Source organism: Sinocyclocheilus rhinocerous, unplaced genomic scaffold, assembly GCF_001515625.1.
Source record: "Sinocyclocheilus rhinocerous isolate Xijiao unplaced genomic scaffold, SAMN03320098_v1.1 scaffold1648, whole genome shotgun sequence".
Taxonomy (NCBI): domain Eukaryota; kingdom Metazoa; phylum Chordata; class Actinopteri; order Cypriniformes; family Cyprinidae; genus Sinocyclocheilus; species Sinocyclocheilus rhinocerous.
The window spans coordinates 1093621-1116311 of NW_015647958.1; the positions used below are offsets into that span (position 1 = coordinate 1093621).

The following is a 22691-nucleotide window of genomic DNA, read 5'->3' on the forward strand; positions in this document are numbered from 1 at the left end:
ATCATATCGATATCTAAAATTTTTGAACGATACCCAGTCCTAGACATAACTGGCTGTGTTTACATTAATTTTGCATCATAAAACCATTTTGAGACGCAAGTGCATTAAATCACTTACACGGAGTCGCGCACAGCCGCTTGGGCGAGCAGTCTTCACAAGCGCGCGTCAGCATTTGAAATTGAAAGCAGCCTTCTGTTAGTGAGGTTCACATTTTAAATATATAAGTCCACTGTATTCCAAACCACATAAATGATGACTTAGTAGAGCATTTGTAAGGAAAATACCGACTGGCGAGACTACACACTTCAAGTGTAACATCAAACAAAGCGCGCGCCGCGTCTCTCACAGCGAATCCTGTGCAATGAAGCCCGCGAATGTCCTTGTAATTCGCTTCAACCTTTCCAAACTTTATGAAAGATTACTTTACGGAAGGTTCGAGTGGTGTATGTGTGTGAGGAATTGGAAGCAAGCAGAATACGGGTGTTTCTAAAGCAAACTCAGCGTCATCGCGCATCTGGTTAAAAACTATAAGCTCAGAATCGATTCTGAAATTCTCAGAATCGATCCCAGAATCGTTGGAGAGAGAATCGCGATGCATCGATGGATTGATTTTTTCTCCCACCCCTATACAGTATATAGTTGTATTCTGTTTTCTCCGCTCACAGAAGCGCTGCAGGTGCGTGATGTGACCTTGTGTGAATCCATCTACACCAGTGGTCACCAACGTGGTGCCCGTGGGCACCTGGTAGCCCGCATGGAGTCTCTGAGTCGCCCGCCAAGCACGTTCTATAAATAGCCTAAATTAGCGTCGGGCGATATAAATGATATCATATCGAGATTATGATAAAATTTATGTTAATAATGATGATAAGCTCTCGACATTTTTACTCAATATGGATTAATCTAACATCCTATCACACAACAGAAATAAATGTTACAGCAACCAGTCAGTGCATGTCGCTAATAAGTCTGCATGTTCTGTGTGACTCTGAATGCGTGGAGTAGTTTCAGCATCTGCGTCTCAATATATGAGGACATGAACACATGCACTTCATCTTCAGAGCTGCTCTGAGAGTCACTTCACCAGCGTTATGCAGTTTCATTTGAGAAGAAATACCGTCAAATACACGCTGAAACTAAAACTAAAACTGAAAGACCTTCACGACAAACCGTCAAAATAAAAGTCCGGTTTAACTTGAAATTATATGACTGAATATATTACTACTGTATACTACAATGCAATTCTCAAAGTAATAATAATATTATTATTTTTAAGGAATATCATACAACCAAGTTATTTTTTATTATTATTAATTTATACAGTTCTGTTGTGCAGCATCATGTCTGATAAAATAAAATAAAAATAAATAAATAAAAATGCAATGTTTTGTTTTAAATTGATTTTCATTTGATTACATTTTAAAAGATTGATTCAATTGTTTAAGTTTTATTAATTCAGTTCACTAGACACCATTTTTTATGATAAATTTGTACTGAATCATAAAACACAGAATCCATAAGAAATCAAATGGAAAACATTAACTAATATCTAAGATCAAGATATTAGAGTGAAAACAATTATAAAATAATTATATATATATATATATATGTATTGGAGTATATCAAACAAGTAGCCCTATTTTATCCCTTCAGGGAGTCCTCACTCACGAAAAGGCTGGAGACCCCTGATCTACACTATCCTGGTAATTTTCACGGGCATAGCTATTGCGACTTACCTATGATGAATTTACAGCTGAGCACAGGCATTTCACTCATTGGATACATAATCATCACATTTGCATTGGCTGTACTATTTGAATTTGTGATTTGTTGATTGCAAAATGAAAATACTAAACAGAACAATAAAATAATGTTATTAACGGGTTAATGGCCATTTCAAAAAGGCGTTTCAGTTCATTTTATTTGGTTTCTGTTTATGCTCCTGTCAATTTTGTTCATTTCCGGCTTTTGTTTTCTTTCTTTGAACCGGTTCAGATCCCTGGTTTTTAGTGTTTACATGAGATATATCTTACCTTCTTTATAACTCCTGCTTTTGTGATAACAGGGTTCTCTTCATTCTCCCTCGCCCCCGTTTCTGAGGCCTCAGAACTCACATCCCTTTATGATAGAGAAAAAGCAAATTGTGAATTCTTGATAAAGAACCTCTTGCAGTATAGTTTAATCAACACTGGATAAATGCCACATCACAGTGAATGAAAAGTAAATAAATTCTGATAAGCACAAACCTGCTCTTATTTGTTGCAGGTGAGCTGGGTTGAGAGTTGGTGCTTGCGTTGCTTACTGTGTCAGAGGTGGGGGTTTTAATGTACGGTCGGCGAGCTGTTACCGTTAAAGGTTTGTTCACTGCCCCCAGCACGCCTGTCTGCTTTGGTGGTTGCTTTGGTGGAAATATATGAACAAGTATGTGTAATGTAACACAGTCAAGGCATTCATTTGTTAGTTACTGGTTAATTGCATCTTTTCAACAAAAAGAATGTTGATATGTCATCTATCCCTGTGTGCAAAACTCCCAACTACTTTGAACACACTCAACTTTTTTTGTCTGCTGAACTTAAATTATACTTACTTGGAGATTATAATGTTCTCATCTTTTAATGTAATGAAACATTTTTTTTTGTTTAATTGTTCATAAGTTTGGGGTAGGTAAGATCTCACTCTCATGCTTACCATGGCTGTATTTAATCAAAAATATTATCAAGAACAGTAATACTGTGAAATATTGCAATTTAAAATAACTGAATGTAATTTATTCCTGTCAAAGCTGGATTTTACAGTGTCACATGATCCTTTAGAAATCATTTTAATATGACAATTTGATCCTCGAGAAACATTTTTAATTATCAATGTTGAAAACAGTTGTGCAGCTTAACATTTTTACGGAAACCATGACACATTCACACAGCACATTTTATTTTTGAATAGTTCTATTTGCATTAAATTAATCAAAAGTGACAGTAAGGGCTTTTATATTGTTATAAAGGATTTCAAATAAATACCGTTCTTACTGACCCAAAACTTTTGAACAATAGTGTCTATTTTTGGGTTTTATTTTTTTAAATAATAAATTTTTATATTTATTTGGAACTGGCTTTCTATTACAAACTGTACAACCTTTTATTTGCATAAAATATAGAGCGCCTAAATTGCTTAAATCTTTCTTACATAACCTACAACTTACTGTACTCATCACTTCTAGAAATTCATCAGTGTATTACTCACATACAGTAGCAGATGTGACAAAACCTACCTGGATTTTTCCTGTCTGCAGAACTATTTTGGCTTCTGGTGACAAATATTCCTTATCATTGATAAAATCCTGTAGAGAGGGGCAGACAGAATGATTTTCATTGTAAAGCCACATGTAAAGTGTCACTGCAGTTAGAGTGGTTGTTACCTTATCAGGTGGGGTAAAGAACTTGCTAGGCAGCACAGGATCTTTTGGGGAGTCCAGATGACATGAAGTGCTCTTGTTCGCGATCACGAATAACGCCACATCACACAAAATGTAAAGTTTCTGTAAATACATGAGAACAAGAGTAAAAAACACTGGGATTCAGAAATACATAAACATTATGCAGGACAGGTTAATGGTGACAAACCTCATTTGCCTTTGGGTCATCTGGGGCCTGAGCATCTTTTGTTTGTTTGATGTTCTCTACCATCTTCCTCAGGAATGAGTGACTGTTATTCTCATTCTTTGTCATCAACACCTCCAGCATGAACCACAAGCACCTGAAAAAAAAAATCTTGTCTGAATTCAATCTAAAACATACATTCTATGAGAACATTAGTGTCTGTGTCAACTCAGAAATGTGCAGAAATAAAAAGAGAAGTGCAGTGCAAAAGTGTGTGAACATGTTTGAAACTCATACTCTTTGACGTCTCTGAGCTGCTCCAAATCCTGTGGTTTGGTAAGGTCTGGATCATGAGCTAGAAGATGGATCATGTATGGCACCACATATTCTGGCAGGAGAGACAGCAGCTTTTCTGAAAATCAAACACGCAGGATATTTAGGTCTTGGCCATTCAAGCAATTTCGCAATTCCTTAGTATGCCATGTGTGATACTAAAAACCAGAATCTGTATCTACCATGGGCCATGGGGTTCTGTTTGATGTACTCTCTGCGGACACTGATGTTCTTGAGCAGGCACTGTCGGGCATGAGCACGGCGCTCTTTCACTGGGTCTTTAGCGCACAATGCAAACACAGCCATGTACTCCAGTGGCAACAACAGCTTCACCAGAGCAACATGCAACTTCTGAGCAAAGATCTGGCGCACCTGATAACACTCATCCTATAAAGAGAGGTGAAAGGGAAGGAAAAACTTGAAAATATGTGAAGTTGTGGCTAATATATGCTTTTGTAGCATGTTCTTATATGTCCAGTTATTTGATTGTGTTAATAAGCTGTTTTTGCTCCTGTGCTTCTAAGAGTTTTATATATAAATGAATGATTTGGTAGAACAAACTACATTTGGATTTATATATTTGCCAACTGCAAGTGTCACTGTATTTAAGGGGTGCATTTACATTGCATTGACCAAGGCAACTCAAGACCTTGGCATTACTAGCACCATCATCTACAAGGAAAATTCTTAGAGATGCACAATATATTAGTACCATTCAGTTTACATCTTATATTTTTCAGCTTCGGTCGATATTAGATAATTAATTGTAAAGCTTATTTCCCCTATTTTTATCTTAACATTTATATTTTACCTTAGTTTCTACTTTTAGATTAAGTGAGCATTAGATGACAGGAAAGTTCATCTTTGAAAACACTTAAATGTAATACTTAGCAAATCTAAGAAGTAATTTTCCTTTTTCATACTATACACACAATCTTGTTATTCCTAAATTCACTTGCATCATTTAAAGTGATTGATTTTAGTTTACAGGTTTTAGTTTTATTTAGACAAAACAGTACAGAATTTTAAAGCCAGCCATTATCTAAAAAAATAGTAATTGAATTTTTTATGTTCCATATGTGTCCAAGTAGTCTTGTGCTCAACTCACATTAATGACGAGTCCACAGAGCTGGAACTGTTCTGGAGTGATGATGTCATGGTAACAGGGCTCTTGTGCCAGTTTCATGATGGCGCTCCCCGCTGCAAGCCTCAGTCGAGACATGTCAGACTTGCTGTGTCCACAAACACGCTTGTTAGGGGCCTATTAGCCATATTAGGGCAGCTTTCGTAATTGTATACAATGTCGCACTGGGGATCTTGACACACAGTTAGTACCTGATCTTTTTCTGCTCTGTAAGGTCTCCCTCGCTGACCAGCATGGCTGAGAGGAGTCTGAGAGTAGAGTTAGCTGATTTGGACAGATTATTCTTCATTCCCAGCAACCAGCGGACCAACAACTTAATGGCTTGCACCTGGCAACACTCATGCACATTAATACACACACAAATCACCAAGAGATGTTGTTTTCAACCTGATTACTTAAAGGAATTTTACCTTAGCCAGCACTTCAGGAGAAACCTCATCGTCAGCTGTCCAGAGCCGCCCATTTTTGTTTCCCACAGACTGAGAGGTAGAAAGGGCTCATTTAACATGCAATAAAACCATTCATACATGCTCAAAGCAGAACACCACATCAATATGCTCACTCTGTCATTCATCAGAAGGTCCTTCACAATAAAATTGGCTACGATTGACTTCATGGGTGATGCAAACTGATCCGGGGCCAGCATAGAAATGTGTCCAAGAGAGACAAGCGGAGTGATGAGCTGTTCAGGCACGTCTGCATTCAGACTGCGAGACAACGGCTGGAACAAGAGACAGACAGAAAAGCATGTATGAAAAATTCTCATGCGGCAAAAATGACCTTCTTGTCATTATTGTAATATTCACATAATTTGACAGTCAAAAGTGAGCATTTTAAGAAAAATGCATTTATGCACTTCGATTTACCTCAAATATTTGAGCTAACTGGACCTCTTTGTTGTGAAAGATGACATGGATGCAGTGGACCGCCTGTTTGGCCTGGTGGGGGGTGCCTCGTTTTGCCTTCTGATGTAGTATGGGAATTAGAGTCCTGCACAAAGATAACAGAACAACATTTTACTACATCAAACTTTTGTATTTGATTTTAATAAAGCTGACGAGACTTGGTACTAGTTCTAAACAGTTGTGTGTATGCATGTGGGAGTTGTTCATACGAGCGAATCTGTGGCAGTTCTGTCTCAATCTTTTGTCCTGTGTTTCTGAAGATCTGTATTGCTGCTTCTGCCACTTTATCGTCCTCCATCCTCAGACACTGCAGCAAAGACTCGTATGTCTCAGCTGAGTGGAACGCAGTGGGGTGAGTAAATGACAAAATCTAAGGTAGGGACAGACAGAACAGCAAACTTACATTAAAATAAAGAACATGACTGCAAATGAGTCAAAGATACTTAGTATTAAGAAGAGCAATAGCCCATATTCAGCAATTAATTTTTATATTAATATAGTAATATTTTTATATTAATGTGATTGCATATCTACATTGTATTTCAAACTCTTATTTTAAAAAAGCCAGAAATCCTGTTTTTTGCATTTGCAGTTACAAACAGTACCTTGAGTAGCTCAAGTCCAGCACGAATGGCAGTATCAGGAGTTACTCCCTCATCTTCATCATCAGCAGTGCCCTCAATTGACTTATTTAACAGCTTAACCAGGGCGCTGCACACACACATACACACACACATTATTGGTGATCCAAAACGTCTACACAATACCTGCAGTTACACTTTACTCTCACTAGATGTCTCACCCATAACAAGCTATTCAGAGTGTTACACAACCGTTGAGAGGAAAAAAGCACATGGCCCATATTGCGCTCATCTCTCTCCCACTCAGTCGGTTTCTCTTCCCCTCTCATTCATGTTCTCGCTTTACATCTGCAGGTGCACTGATAGGAGTCCATATCCGATGTTGCTGTTCAAACAAAGTGCATGCATTCTCTGACTGTGCTTCATTCTGCACATCATTTCCGATTTGCTTTTCTGACTTGATTTTTAGGGCTGATTGCCTGCACAGTTGGAATTAATTTGGGCATTGTAGTCCATGTAAAGTATGTTTACAGTAGTTGTTATAATAACGACTTTTGATAGACAGCATGTGTGGAAAATAATGGACTCATCCCTCACAAAAAAAATATTATAATAAAAAATACAAGAAAATCACCAGTGTTTCAATAAGGTATTTCAAATAAAAATAATGGCAATTTTTTGCTGGATGCATGTTCATTAATTAAAAAAATAATAATTCTCATCTGCCATTTGACCTCATCGCCTACCTGATAGCCTCAGAGTCGATGTGCACCGGTGCGATTCTCTCCAGCAGAAATTTCACCATCTCCAGGAATGGGTTTGTGGGCTGCTTGGGGAATGTCAGCTTCCGTGTGATTTCCCTCTGGAAAAAAAAAATACCACTCTTAGATGACTTATATCTGTTATATGTTTAATACTACTACTACTACAACTACTGTTGACTGGAACAGGTCTTAGTTAATATGCATTATATACATTATATATGAAAACCTATCATGTGCTTGGAAAGTGCAGTGTTGAATGTGATTGGTGGAGATAGTGTTTTTAAACTTACCACACACTGTTCAGCCTGTTTACATGAGCAGGTAGGGCTGATGAGCTGCTCAAGCTGAAGACGGAGTTTCTCATCTTCACCCAGAACCTGATTAAACTTCTTCATAAAATCCTGAGCTTTACCTGGATCTGGGAGATTCTCTGAGAATGAGAGACGAATTACACATTGTGAAACCTAATGGTTTTACTTACCATCCATTTACAGGCATATATATATATATATATATATATATTGTGTGCTTACTAGCGATGGTCATAAGTTTTCCAAACATGGCTGTGGTGTTTGCTTCAGACTGCAGGAAGAGAAAAACAACAGTTAAATTTTTGTTTGTCACTGTATCTGTCATTTGTACTAATGCTTTGGCATGTACAGTAAAATAAATGTCAGTTAAGACAATAAAGCACTTTGATTAGGACAACACATGCTCAATGTCCCTCAGAACATTTTTTATAAAAATAAACAATATGCGAAGGAAATGGCTCACACCTACATGCAAAAACACTTCATCAAGAAATAAATGCAAGATTATCAGTACGAACAAATTTCTTGTCTTGTCACGATACTGGAATTTCTAATACTGGACAATACCTTGACAAATATTGGTATTCAATACCATTTGACACCTCTGAGAAAAAATTGGCACAACATTAAGGGCATTAAATTCTAACAGTATCAAAGATTCTATGTAAGTATCTAAGGCAATAACAACAATAATAATAATATTTCTAAGACAGAAATATATTATTATTATTGTAATAACTGAAAAACAACAAAAACAAATGATATTTCATACTACTACATTCTTACTACATCAGTCAAATTAAAATACTTACAACTTAAATTTCTTTACTTGTTTGCAAATGCTTTTCATTACAAATCTACATTAAATGCTGTAACTATTAATCCACAAATATGTTGGAAATTATGCTTATGTGATAACATGTAACTGGCGTGCACTGTATCCCCAATAGCCTGTTTAACTCACAGCACATGCAAAGACGGAGTTAGCTGCATTTTAATTGAAATATATATTGTACTGTGTCAACTTGATGTAGAAGAAAAAGTGAGAGTGCAGCAATACTGCAGAAAATTAATATTGAGAATATACATATACATATATAAGCCTGGCCCTTACAAAGTTCTACAGTAGGACTTCACGAGATTTGGAATACTGCACACAATTCACATTTTAAATTTGTATATTGTAGACCTGGTCACCATGAGCTGTCATTACACAGACTTTTTGTGTTCCTCTGAAAAATAATGACAGCATACAGGTTCAAAACAAGAAACTGTGAGTAAATAAGTAAAATTTTTGGGTTAACTATGGCTTTAACAAATAAGGAGAGCATCACGGTGAATGCGAGTTATCACAGCCTTTTTATGGTGCGTTTGTGTGTGCATGTTCCAATAATAGAGCCAAATATGTAAGTGAGAGTACTATTATACCATACTGTTATTAGAGTATTAGTGTTTGTGTAACTTACTGTAGGCAATTTGTGTAAGTCCAGCAGTTCTCGAACAAGCCCTCTCAGCATATTCTGACACTTCCACATTTCATTCAGTGCTCTGAAAAACAATGAGATGCTCTCTGCTTGATATAATTAAACACATCAGTGAGATGAGTGCTGTTAATAGATGTACAGTGATACTGTCCAAAACGGTCAGATGAGAACCTGAGACTCTCTTGACAATCTGCTAAGCTTTTAAAACAGTCGATTAAGACTCACTTGACTGCGTTAGTGTCCAGGCAGGCATAAAGGTAGTACAGACACTTCATCTTCTCCTCAGTCTCCAGACTGTGAGGAACCATGTACTGTGCAAAGATCTTTTCCACCAGCAACCTATTACACAAGCACACTTTAAGAACCTGACGTTTCGATATTAGGCATGCTTCATTGTTTAATGTCAATAAACTAGTCAATGAAGCAGATCATTTGTGTGTACACGTGTGTGCGTGGCTCCTACTTGTCATCTATGCTGTTCTGGTAGTAGATGTGTAAGAGCTTGTCTTTGATCCAGCTGATTTTCAATGCGGACTCCTTCCCGGCCTCATGGTGCAGACAGTACTTCTTATAAAGCTGAGCCAACCCCATCATTGCTTCTTTACGGACACGCCACTGAAACAAAACATGATAATTAAATTTAATCTAAAACACCAGAGGTGTTCTGTGTTTTTCTCAGCTCCCTTTTCATTTACATTCTAAGTAGATTTGAATCACGGCTCCAAGATATATAAAAATAAAATCGATATTGCAATATGAGTTTATCAAATCACAATGGAATTTATCGTATTTTCCAGAATATAGGTTATATTTTCTTAACATGTTGTGACAAATTCCAAAGCGACTGTATACTGCATTTAAAGCATTATACAGTCACAGTCACAAAGCTCACATAAAATATGCACATACACAGCATGTAAGACAAAAACAAAGGTACACTGCTCAGCAGGCCAGTGTGACCACCGTACCGCCATGGTGTTATTTCAAACAAGTACTTGTGAAGTATGCTGTTATGTATGACAATAAGTGGATATTGGGACACGAGTGAAGTACAAAGCTTACAAAACAAATAATAGTTTTGCAACCATAGAAGCTAGTGCTGTCAAACAATTAATCGCGATTAATCACATTCAAAATAAAAGTTTTTGTTTACATAACATATGGTTGTGTACTGTGTATATTTATTATGTGTATATATATATATATATATATATATATATATATAAATACACACACATGCATGTATATATTTAAGAAAATATATGTTATGTTGTTATATTAAATATTTATATATAATATAAATTATATGAATATAAATATATACATGTAAATAAATGAAAATATTTTCAAAATGTATACTGTATGTGTGTATTTATATATACATAATAAATATACACAGTACACACAAATATATTATGTAAACAAAAACTTTTATTTTGGATGCGATTAATTGTTTGACAGCACTAATAGAAACATTTGGATTTGTGCCGAATGAGAGGGCTACATGAGTGTTTCTGCATCAAGCCGCTCTGAGAGCCTTAAACACTGTATCATGAGCTGAGTGTAAATGAGTGCCATGTCTCACTCTGAAACCTGCAGCACATATTTGCTGGCAAAACAGCAAATTCAAAGTTTGATGGTTTAACATTTCAAAAGAAATTAAGATGCAAATAGTAGCAGTAGTACAGTTGTACTATAAATGCATTTTTATTAAATATGACTTTTTTATTTTACAGTTCAATAGTCACTTTTGCTTAATATTTTTTATAATTACAAAAAATATATTAATTTTTTATAGCGGTATTGAATGTGTCAAAAATAGTGGGCATGTAGACTTTAAGATTTTTTTCTGTTCACTTTGTTACTGAAAGAGGTTTGAGTTGGTTCTTGTTAAGAGCCAAGTGTGAACACCCAAATTGTTCAGCCAGGAAGAATGGTGCACACACAAAAATAACCTGAAAAATTACTTTTTACTCTAAAGTAAATTATTTATGCTCCATGCAGATCCACAACTAATAAAAATCACCCTAATCATTCTAGAATGATTCATTCTTTCTTTAAAGACAATAGAGTACTTTTTTCATATTGCAATGTATATCACAGAAAAAAAATCATGCCATTGAGCTCAGATGACTTTAGGGTAACCTTTGCATCTTTCTCACCCTCTTGTCCAACATCCTCTCTCTGACAAACCCCAACAGTTGATCATTCACCAGGTTCAGATCTTTCTTCCCTGCGTTGATGATGGTCACAATGACATCATGCCTGATTGCCTCCTCTGGGTCATGTGATCTCACCTTCAGAAAATCTGAAGTGACAGACAGAGTTACACAAGATGTTTACTAGGGCTGGGTATCGATTCAGATGTCCCGATTCGATTTCGATTCGCAAGCTCTCGATTCGATTCTCGATTTTTTTGATTACATTCAGTGAATATAGTTTTAATACAAATGCTATTGATATTTCTAAAAAATGAACAGTAAACATCAGTTTACAAATGGTGAATTAATAAAAAGAAATTAAGAACCACATGCCTGTATTTTAAACCTATTCTTTTTTTTTTAAGATCGATTCGCGGCTTTTGAGAATCGATATCGAATCGACGTCATTTAAAAAAACGATTAATCGGAAAATCTATTTTTTTGCCCAGCCTTAATGTTTACAAGTCAAGCAATGCTTAAAATGGGGAAAAAAAATCAGTAGACATCACATTAATCCTGAACACACCAGTAAGATCCTTGGCAAGGTCTGGGTGGTTCATCAGGCAGTGGCTAGCAAACTTTACACACTCCAGTCTCACAGGAACATGGATGTCATTGAATCTTTGGGAGGAAATTAAAAGAAAATCAGAATTCAATAAACCTCAAATTATACATATTCAAAATCTGTCTTTCAGGACAGTTTTTCCAATGGTAGGAATCTCTCACCTTCCCAGAAAGCACTGCCAGAGTGGGCGATTCTGAGTGGCCAGTTCAGAGTCTTTTGCTCCAAAGAGTTTAGCCAACAGTTTCACCACAGCCAACCTCTCCTCTCCATCATTACTCTAAACAGACAACAAAAAAAACTGATTAGTCTTGCAATAAAAGGGTTTGTATGCAAGCCGATGCGCAAGTAAGTGTATGTGCATTAAGTCACCTTCAATTTGAACTCAAGTTGTGGCATCACAGAGACAAGGAGCAGAGGGTCGATTGCAAAGAGCTCCTGAATGAGGTCAAATACATGCTCAGACAGATCACTCACGGAGGACTTTCCCATCACCAACACCTGATTAAAGAACTACAGACAAAGAGAAGAAAGAGATTAGAGAAGAAAGTCAATACAACATCTGTCATATCATTTTGTCTTCTTAAAAGGAACTGAACTCATTACATCATTGAAATGTACTAAATTCTGAAAGGACAAATGGATGTTTTTGTGACTCACTGAGGCAATGCAGGTTTCGATGGTCTGAACCGTTCTCTTCAGAAGAGTCTTGGCCAGGTCATATGCCTGCTTATTCAAGTTCTAAAGCACAGAAAGAGGTACAACCACACACTGGTTAGCCATCTGAGACTGGACTGGGAAATGAGACTGGGAAGTAATAAGTAGAAAATAAGATTTGCCTACTTTGTGAGCAGGGATGAGGTTGATGAGGATTGTGTCCAGCAGCTCCTGCGTCACTCCATCTCCCTCCATGATGATGGAACTCATCAGGTCCAACATGTGCATCTGCACCTTCTGATTATGGCTGTTACTGGAAGAGGGAAAAGTCCTGATCAAAAAGAGTACAGTTGCGTAACAGAAGAGACGATTAAACTCACTTAAAATTAAACTCACTTGATGACAGAAAAGAGGGTTTTGAAGAGCTGGATGAAGATCTCATTACAGTCCTCCAATTCAAAACAGATGTTGTAGGACTTCACCCATGCCAGGTTCTGTGCAAATTAAAGTTCAACATATTAGCTATGACAATTAAACTACATGCTTAATCTTAAATGAAAAACAAACTGGTAAATATTGCTGCTATGTGGCTTATAATCCCACAAGACTGAAAGTACATTTAAGACATGCACATATAAACAACCAGTTATTTGTGAAAACACAGCAAAGAAAAGCTCACCTCTAGTAAGTAAAAATATCTGTTGAACTGAGGGCTCTTGGTATCCTCTAATCCCTTCAACTGCCGCGTAATGAAGAGAAAAATTTCCTAGATAGAGGATAAGAGATCAGTTTTTAATCATACATTTTTAGTGAGCCATAAGCAAGAGGTCAGTTTATCAAAGTCATATGTGAGATATGAAGTTTATCTTTTAAGCAGTACATGTCATACCTTGAGCTTGTCATGTGAGGTGTATGGGGCCTCTGGAGCATAAATCCTGAAGATGTCAGCAAGACAGCAGGCCACAAGTAACCGTACATCCTTGTTGGGGTTTCGCAGGAAAAACTCAGAGGCCAAGTGAAGAGCCAAAGCTAAGTACTGCTGCTTTTCCTCCTCTGAGTCTTGATCCATGTCCATATATGTCTTGACCACCAGCTATAAGACAGAAAGGTGTAATTTAATGCCAGTTTACAGTTTCTCTCAAACTATTTAATTAATCATTCTGTAAAAGGCAAATCTCTCTATCTGCTTTTATACCTACCTGCTTATAAATATAAAACCTATTTAACAAGTTTAAACACACACAAAAAAGTGAATTTCTCATGAATTTAACAGAAAACTTTTTAAGACATAACCACTATAACAAATCCCAGCAGCAACTGGACACAATTTTTTAGGTTAATAGCTACAGCATTACATTAACAATCAATAAATCTGCATCAATGAAGTGAAGGGAATGCATTTATCTACCTTATTTTTAAAGGTAAGTACATTATATTATTATAGTTATCGTTAACAAAATGAGTTAAGCGCACAAACAACTTTTACTGCATTTTGCAGACATATGAATTGCTACCAAATCATCACACACCGTTGCAGCGGCAGATGACTACTCTTAGACATGACTGAGAGAACAAGACACTGAAACTGACAGTCCTCAAAACCCTGCCTGTGGCAGGAAGCAGTAAAACACCACTCTTTCCTCCATCTCATCAGCACAAACTCTACAAGCGTTAGGCTAAGTTTAACACTAACGCATTTTCATTTTAAGCTGCATAACTTTCCCACGGTTACGCCTGGCATCCACACTACTCCAGAGTTTTCGACCCTCGAAAATGGAGACTTCTGGAAACGTTGCAGACCCCGTTTTAGTTTCAAAACTCCAGGGTAGCATTTCAGTGTAGACTGACCAAAATGGAGACTTTTGAAAACGAAGGCATGGCTGCCCACTTTCGCTCCCTGATTGGGACTTCTGGGTCAAAATCATACTGTCCATTAGGACTTGTTAGCTAATTTTAGTTTATTTCATATTTCTTTAAACAGAATCATAATTTCTATTAATTTTCCATTGATTTACGCGATATGATGAGCATTAGTGGCTTTCAGCATTGTCTGCTTGTGTTTTAAAATGAAAACGCACTAGTGTAAATGTAGCATTACACAGCCAATACAGAAAGAGGAATAACACAGACTCAAGGTCCTTGCACACTGAGTCCGAAATTTTCTTATGCGTTTTTTCATATTCATCATCCTAAAAATTCGTCATGCACAGAAACTTTGCACACTGAGTCTGATGCTTATTAATCCGTTGCGAAAAAATTAGCAAAACAGTACTAAATGGAGTCTGCAAGCAGTGAGGATGATTTTGTTGCCCTCTTGCTTCTTAAAAAGAGAAAAAGAAAGGAAATATTGGGTCCATCCAATCCTGAGATATAGAGGAGGAGGAGAGTTTTCCCCTCCTTATTAAGGAGCAGTGGGATTATCACGGGCGACTCAAAGATTACTTCAGGATGTCAGTGGCTCAGTTTGATGCTTTGCTAGTGATACTAGAGCCACATATTAAAAAGAAGACCACCAATTTCTGTGAACTCCGTGTGCAAGGATCTTTACGGTGCTTTGTACTGCAAGATGAAGTGGATGAACAAGACAATCGCCATTCTGGATTTTGGCGTTCGCTTGTACGGTGACTCTGAATTGTCAAAACACCTCTCAAAATGCTTGCTACGGATGCGAAAAATGCAGAAAACCAAACCTGATCCAAATTTTTTTATGACGGACGAAAGTTTCGGAGGCAGTGTGTAAACGTGATTGACAACGTGAGGTTGCATTTATTTTTCAACGTGCAAACATTTTGGACTCAGTGTGCAATGGCCTTAACTTTTACTGCTGCAACTTGGCAAAATAACAAAAACATTATTTTTTTTTCTTGTCAGAGCCAAAAAACATGTTTGTTTTGTAACAGGTGAATAGTCCATAGACACATAGATCTTGAATTCAGCGGAACACAAATAAGGTTTATTAAACATTGACTTTGGAAATCAATGCATCGTGAATGCAGGTCACATGTGCCAACACTGGACGCTGAGGGCTTAATTTTGAAAACTTTATTGTCTCCCTTGGTTTTAACGCCACAGAGCCATGTGAATTTCTGCACATACAAACCTGTAACACGGCAACAAGTTAATGTAATTACTTTAAGAAATCTAATTACTTTATTACTTTGAAATAGTTTATTAGAAAATCCTCAAATTATTGGCTGATGGGTGCATGAAGAATGCCAATATATAGTATATCATGCTTCACTGTTTGTATCACACTGCTTGTCTGTGTTCACAATGTTCCAGATTATGTATGTGGTGCTGAGTGGAAGTGGAAACGGAGGTGGAGCTGTGATTTATCCAGCAGCAAGAAACATGGTTTTTGAAAGTCAGAGTGTTTCCTTTCTCACTCCAAGATTGCTCAAAATGTCTTACTTGTGAGGAGCAGAGCTGGAATGAAGTGATTATAGAAACCTTTGATCAAGAAATGTGTTGTTCAGGTCCACTACAATAAAAGTCTTGCAAATAGAAAAAAGAACATGTGAAATGCTTGGCCAGAAAACACAATGGTAATTTCAAGTCTATTACTAAAACAAAGACCAATGTTTTGGAGAAATTTGGAATAATTACTGATTGACAAAAATAACATTGTTTTGACCCTTGCAGGTGCAGTATGGACTGCAATTTTTGTTAAAATCACAATGAAATGGAAACAGGGACAGATCTTTTCTTCCTTATTGTGACACATATGAAACTGAATTATCAAAAAAGGATCAACAAAAAATTTAGGGTGGGGACTACATCTGTTGTTGATTGGATTTACCCATTCATAAAAGCAGTGGTCATACTTTGCTACAGGTAAATAATTAGACTAATCTGCATGAAGAGTGCAATGTTTAATTGAGATGACCATTACGTCTTTGCATGCATGCACTCTTTTCTGTAGATCTCAACTTTCACAAGCACTTAACACTTCTAGTTCTAGGACCCAGGAGAAATTATTTTCTCTACTTTCTACCTCTCTCTGGCGCCTGTGTGAGAGAGAGCATGTTTGGTAAAGTGGGGGGAAGGGCAGCCTGTGCTCTGAGCTCAAGGAAAGAAGTTGAGCTTCAGACTCAGTCAAAACAGCACACTGACAAAAGCAGGAAGGCCAGCAGTCAGTCCATTTTCCTCCAAAGGACTCTGATACCCTTCCTAACAACCAACATTTTTACACATTTAATAAGTGAATACTACACAAAGCTAGAGTGAAAGAATCTCTGGAAGTTTGTATAAATTGATGCTGCAAAGAACCCACAGTTGTTTAATTCATCAAGGACTTATGAGAGAAAAAAGCAACTTGTGGCACTATATTTCAATCTGACTGCTCATTTATTTCCACCACCACTGGATTTTTTGGGGGATGGGCTGACCTATTTCATGTTTAGTTCACAAGAAGGACAGCCTCATCTATGAGATCACAATGTTATTTTCCACAAAAAGTGAACATGTTAGCTGAAAGGGTATATTTAACGGCCTGATTTGTTGAAAACATAACCAGTCTATTCAGCACTGCCGACACAATGTTTGTGTGTAATAATACAAAACACATTAAGAAACAATATATGACACACAAGTTGAAATGTAGGACTGCAAAGCATTTTAGAGACAGTCTACAACAGTGCTTCTTAAAGTCCACGTGAACAGGAAGTTGCTGCCGACTTTATTTCAGTGAAGTGACGTATTTCCAGCTGAAATGGAATATTGAGGACAGGGCGTGGTTTTATTTTTGCACTCCTCCTCTCACTCATAGCAAACTAACGGTTGGAGGGGTGTGTTTTTAAGGATATTCTGCCCAAGCCGTCAAACTGACTTCATCAGAAAAGGAATGCAATTCCAGAGCGGAAGTAAATGTTCAGATTTTGGTTAAAGATTACCAAGACAAACTATTTTTTTCAGCGGATTAATTGTTCACATCAAGACTAGCAATGTGCGCTAGTAAAGTAAATAAAGTCAATTTTGATTTCATGCGGACTTCAAAATCCGGACTCTGGTCTGGATCCGGACCCGCCTCCATTTTGTATTTCAAAAGCACTAATTATATTTTCTACTTTGATAAACACATGTTAAACTTGTAAATCATTTGTTTAGTTTTTTTAATGTCTTTTTGGAGATGGTCCGAATTGAAAGCGAAGGCAAGATATTAAAACTTTTCCTTCATGATATTTGTTGTCATGAAATCCATTGAGCGTATGACGTTTGACATAATTGGGCGACATTTCACCGCTAATAGGAGTAATTCTTTTTTTTGTTTTTTTGTTATCGCTTAGATTATGGCCATTTGACTTACAGCAGTGTCCAGTGTTTCCCATTGAGTTATTTGTGGCAGCCCGTTACAATATCAAAACTGACCGCCACAAATAGATTTTCCAAAAGGCTTATACTTCGTTGAATAAACTGAGCACTGCACGTTTCAAAATTAAAATGCTGCGCGGGTGTTTTTTTATGAATATATCTTTGAAAAGAACCGATCGTCTACAGAAAAGCTTTGATGTCATTTTCATTTCATCTTTCCTGTAATGCCTGATAAAGTAGCGTTTGTGAGCGCAGGGCTTATTTGATTACAGCCGTTACCTGGGAAAACGCTATCTCTCCCGCTCCAACAGTGCCTATTGCTGGCAGAGAATGAATTTGCATTTGCAAGTCAGTGGGAAACACTGGTGTGTCAACAAACAAATAAAAAGCTTCAGAACTGTTTTGAGAAGGTGCTTAAAGGTCCCCTGAAGTGCCTTGAAACACGCAGCGCTATTCTATGTGGTGACGTAATTTCAACTGAAACAGGAAGACAGGGCGGGACATATCGAGCAGCCCCGTCCCCTTTTTAAAATAGCCAATAGCGTTTTGTTTATACAGTGGGGCAAATATTTATTTGATCCCCTGCTGATTTTATAAGTTTGCCCACTTACAAAGAAATGAAGGGTCTGTAATTTTTATGGTAGGTTTATTTTAACGTATAGAGACAGAATACCTACCAAAAAATCCAGAAAAAAACACATTACATAAAGGTTAGAAATTGATTTGCATTTCAGTGAGTGAAATAAGTATTTGATCTCCAAGTAAAACATGACTTAGTACTTGGTGCAGAAACCCGGGCTGGAATGGGCTACAAGACCATCAGCAAGACAAAACCTGAAAAATTAAGGGGTCATGAACTAAGAAATCAAAATTTCCCTTGATCTTTTGATAAGAGGTTATAGTGCTATAAAAACATTCTGTAAGTTTCAGAACTCAAAACTTTCTCGTTAGTCTAAAACAGCTTATATTGAAGCCAATGTGCCAAAATGACAGCTTGTGGAATGTGCCACTTTATGATGTAATAGTGTGGCTAAACACTGCCTCCGCAGAAGAAGATCAATGCCTTCTTCTACATCACTGCCTGTTTAGCCCCGCCCACCAACTCGCACATGTAGGTAAATGACAAAAGCGGCAAACACAGGTCTACGCCAGGCCTCCAGACTAACTATTTTTACTAGGAGTACTGTAGCCCCTGACTGAAAATTTTTAGGAGCACAAGCAGAAAATTTAGGGGCACACCTTAAATCAACCTTAAATCATCATAGAGTATTTTCCCCATTTGAACTGTATTACTGACAAATGCTTTGATAATAAATAGACTTAACTCATAGAGATTACAATGTGCAGTATTCTTTTAATTTCAGAGAGATATGACAAATATATATATGATAAAATTACTATTGTTTTGCATTAATAAGTGCAGTTACTAATAATATTACATGTTCATTTCTTATTTCATGTTTATACACATTTGACAGTAAAGCACTAAGCTTGAGTTGGGAAGCTTACAAAATGTATTTTATTAGCAACAGTAACATGTGAAAAATCAAATTTTTATGTAGAAAAGATATATATTTTACTCATTAAATGTACCATTATTCTTCTATAGACTTATATGAAACTGACCAACAACTTGACCAACAAGTGATTGTGTGATTTAGTCGCAAATTGAAGAAAATTTAGTTTTTCAAAGCACTCTGTGACGTTTTTTTACAACATGCACAAAAAAAGAGCGAAACTCTGACAAAATCTGATTTCTTGATTTGATATTTTATAATAGTGATTTTATAATGGTTATTTTATCATTTTAAAATATAAAGGAAAAAGTATAAATGAATGATTAATAAGCCAATAAGTGCTCCTCTGCTGCCATCTACATGCTACAATGGTGATTTGATGTATTTTGTAATTTTACATAAGTGTTTGTTCACCACAGTATATTTTGGTCATCCCATTAAAAATAACATTCAAATTGGACCATTTAGGAGCTTTAAAGTGCTGGAAACAGTTGTGTGAAATACTTGTAAGTCATTGAAAATTGCTTGAATTTCACTCTCAAAAGGCTGTACAACCCCTGAAATTAACAATGTAATAACATTCGACTATTTCTGCCACAACACCATGGTTATAGTTAGCGTTACTGCTTCTGATTGTTTTTTACGTCAGTGCTGTTTGATCGGTTTATAAAAGAGATTTCTGTGCAGAATTTGAATGCTTCTCAATAGATCTCTCAGCAACCTTTATTAATTCTGCAGTTAATTCAAATGCTTCTCACTGAATCTCGCAGCGCTGTGCTGTAACAGTATAGTGAAATCAACTTTGGTTCCAGAGTAAAGCTGTTCTAAGCTCGGACTAGTTTGTTTGGGTCGTGGTCCGAGCTGTTAAACAGTCCGCTCTGCGTAGCTCAAACGAGTAGCGGGATTTTGTTATGTTTTTTTGTTTTGTTTGCCATTTGATGTTTCTCATATGCAACAGAAATAGCAGCGCGAGTTGAAAAACGCTCGCACCGGCAGAAAAAATGGTTGCAAAATGCAACCATTTGGTCGCAGTCTGGGGCCCTGGTCTACGCAGAAACAAAAACTTTATTTGAAGAACTTTATATTTAATAGAGCCCGACCGATATATCGTTTTGCCGATATTATCGGCCTATATGAGCCTGTCGCCGATATATCGGTATAGGCGAATATGCCGCCGATATGAACTTTTTTTTTTACAGAACATAATGCAGATAAAATGCTTGAAATGGTGTAATTACTTAGTCTGTCCAGCAGAGCGCTCTATTGTTTGCTACTGGCGACCTGGATGAAACGCTTTAAAGCTTATGTCTTAAAGTCTTATGTCTTTTTTCTTTAAAGCTTAAGTCTATGGAAAACCATTGAAACTTTGAACGGCCATATCTCCGTAACGGCGCGGCGAATCCGCACCAAATTCGGGGGATCCCTTCAGCTCGAGGAACCCTCTCGATCGAGTGTACGTCTAGAGGCCCGCTTTCGAATGAGACCACCCCCGCGTCGATAGCCCCCAAATGACTCCAAGCTTTCGAATAGTATGGTGTATAATATTACAAAAGCTTTTTATTTCAGATAAATGCTGATCTTTGGATCTTTCTAACCGTTTTAAATATTGATAATAATAATACAAATATTTCTTGACCAGCTAATCAGCATATTAGAATGTTTTCTGAAGGATCACGACACTGAAGACTGGAGTAATGATGCTGAAAATTTAGCTTTGATCACAGGCATAAATTACATTTTAAAATAGGCCTATATTCAAATAGAAAGAAGTTATTTTAAATAGTAAAAAACACTAAAAATGACTGTATTTAAAAACTTTTGACTGGTAGTGTATGTACTGAGAATTAGTGATGAACTGAAATGAAAATTCTTGGCCGAAGCCAAACAAAATTTAACATTGGGCCGAAGGACGAATAAGTTTTTTCGTGTTTTTTTCGCAGATTTATAAATTAGGGGTGCTCCGATTGATCGGCTACCAATCACTATCGGCCGATAATCACGTTGGGATGTTAGATCGGTGGTCTTTAAAAAGGCCGATCTCAAAAAAACGCTCTCAAACTGATGACGCTGCCGTGAGAGGTTTGGCATGACATGCAGCGGCACCGTCTCAGTATATTTAATGAAGTGCCAGACTGTGTCAGTAAGAACTTGGTCCTTCGTTCACTTCATTTTACCGTGGATTCGTTTACAAACAAAGCACTATTCGATGCAGGATTTTCAGAAAGACTGAAACTGAAAGATGATGCTGTTCTGACTATACTGGATCCGATGTCGAACCAGACAAGTGTGAGTAACTGTTTTCATTATGTGGTGGTAACTATTACTTTGTTATTACATATCGTTTGATACACTTACCAGTCAAAAGTTCTGAACTAGGGCTGCACGATAAATCGCATGCGATATTTAATGCGCATCTTGTCAGAAAGCCGGTTCTGTAATCAGCGGTAAATCTCCATCACCTGTGGGCTTTCACATTGAGCAGCATTAACTACACAGAGCCGTTGTTCACTGACGAGCTGCGCATTTAGTATGCGTGTAGTAAACAAAATGTTTTTCATTGCCATTCATTCATTCATTCATCGTTTTTCAACGCCATTCATTCATTGCGGAAATCATGGCGCCTTATGCGTGATATCAAATGCTTCCGAACTTAATATATAAATCTAGAAGTAAATGCAAAATTAAAATGCATTGAATAATGTGTTGCTTATATTTATTGTGTTTAAACATGTCTGTGAAAGATTGTATTACTGTACTGTGTAAAAAAAACAATTGAAATGCTAAAAAAAAAATCCCAGAGACAATGTTTGGATTAGAAATCAAAATAATGGATAAATGTTGTGTTTGTGGTAATCAGCCACGGATCAGTAGCGGACTCCTGTGTGAAAGCTGCTTCCCATCTCACAAGAGTCAACTAAGAGGGGAATTCCCCCCATTTTCAAAAATGAAATTCTGGCCCTGAATAAATGTCTAAAAATCCTGATTGGAGTATCACTATAAATAGTTATAAATGAAAAAAAGAAGGCTTTAAAAAGATCGGTATCGGCAGATACTGCTTTCTGTGATCGGGTGGTAATCAGCCACGGATCAGTAGCGGACTCCTGTGTGAAAGCAATTTCAAAAATGAAATTCAGGCTCTGAATAAATGTCTAAAAATCCTGATTGGAGTATCACTATAAATAATTATAAATTATAAAAAGAAGGCTTTAAAAGATCGATATCGGTGATTGGTATCGGCAGATACTGCTTTCTGTGATCGGCGATCAGCCTCAAAAATCCTGATCGGAGCACCCCTATTATAAATTATTCTCATTACGATTTTGGGA

General features: G+C 36.9%; 1 protein-coding gene across 2 annotated transcripts in view; it reads right to left on the bottom strand.

The window, feature by feature from the left end:
* pds5a (PDS5 cohesin associated factor A) overlaps positions 1-22691 on the bottom strand; it is a 36908-nt gene that overhangs the window by 11013 nt on the left and 3204 nt on the right. For both annotated transcript variants that reach the window (XM_016513969.1, XM_016513970.1), the window contains exons 3-31: positions 13428-13631; positions 13218-13304; positions 12935-13032; positions 12725-12851; positions 12542-12622; positions 12254-12394; positions 12046-12161; positions 11846-11940; positions 11281-11426; positions 9582-9733; positions 9344-9457; positions 9101-9182; positions 7857-7905; positions 7614-7753; positions 7306-7421; positions 6584-6689; positions 6188-6348; positions 5940-6063; positions 5636-5794; positions 5484-5552; positions 5265-5401; positions 5038-5161; positions 4112-4316; positions 3894-4008; positions 3621-3753; positions 3416-3535; positions 3269-3337; positions 2247-2398; positions 2034-2118 (exon numbers count right to left, since the gene is read on the bottom strand). In XM_016513969.1, coding sequence (XP_016369455.1) covers positions 2034-2118; positions 2247-2398; positions 3269-3337; positions 3416-3535; positions 3621-3753; positions 3894-4008; positions 4112-4316; positions 5038-5161; positions 5265-5401; positions 5484-5552; positions 5636-5794; positions 5940-6063; positions 6188-6348; positions 6584-6689; positions 7306-7421; positions 7614-7753; positions 7857-7905; positions 9101-9182; positions 9344-9457; positions 9582-9733; positions 11281-11426; positions 11846-11940; positions 12046-12161; positions 12254-12394; positions 12542-12622; positions 12725-12851; positions 12935-13032; positions 13218-13304; positions 13428-13631 — 3507 coding nt within the window. The remainder of the gene's footprint in view (positions 1-2033; positions 2119-2246; positions 2399-3268; positions 3338-3415; positions 3536-3620; positions 3754-3893; positions 4009-4111; positions 4317-5037; positions 5162-5264; positions 5402-5483; positions 5553-5635; positions 5795-5939; positions 6064-6187; positions 6349-6583; positions 6690-7305; positions 7422-7613; positions 7754-7856; positions 7906-9100; positions 9183-9343; positions 9458-9581; positions 9734-11280; positions 11427-11845; positions 11941-12045; positions 12162-12253; positions 12395-12541; positions 12623-12724; positions 12852-12934; positions 13033-13217; positions 13305-13427; positions 13632-22691) is intronic.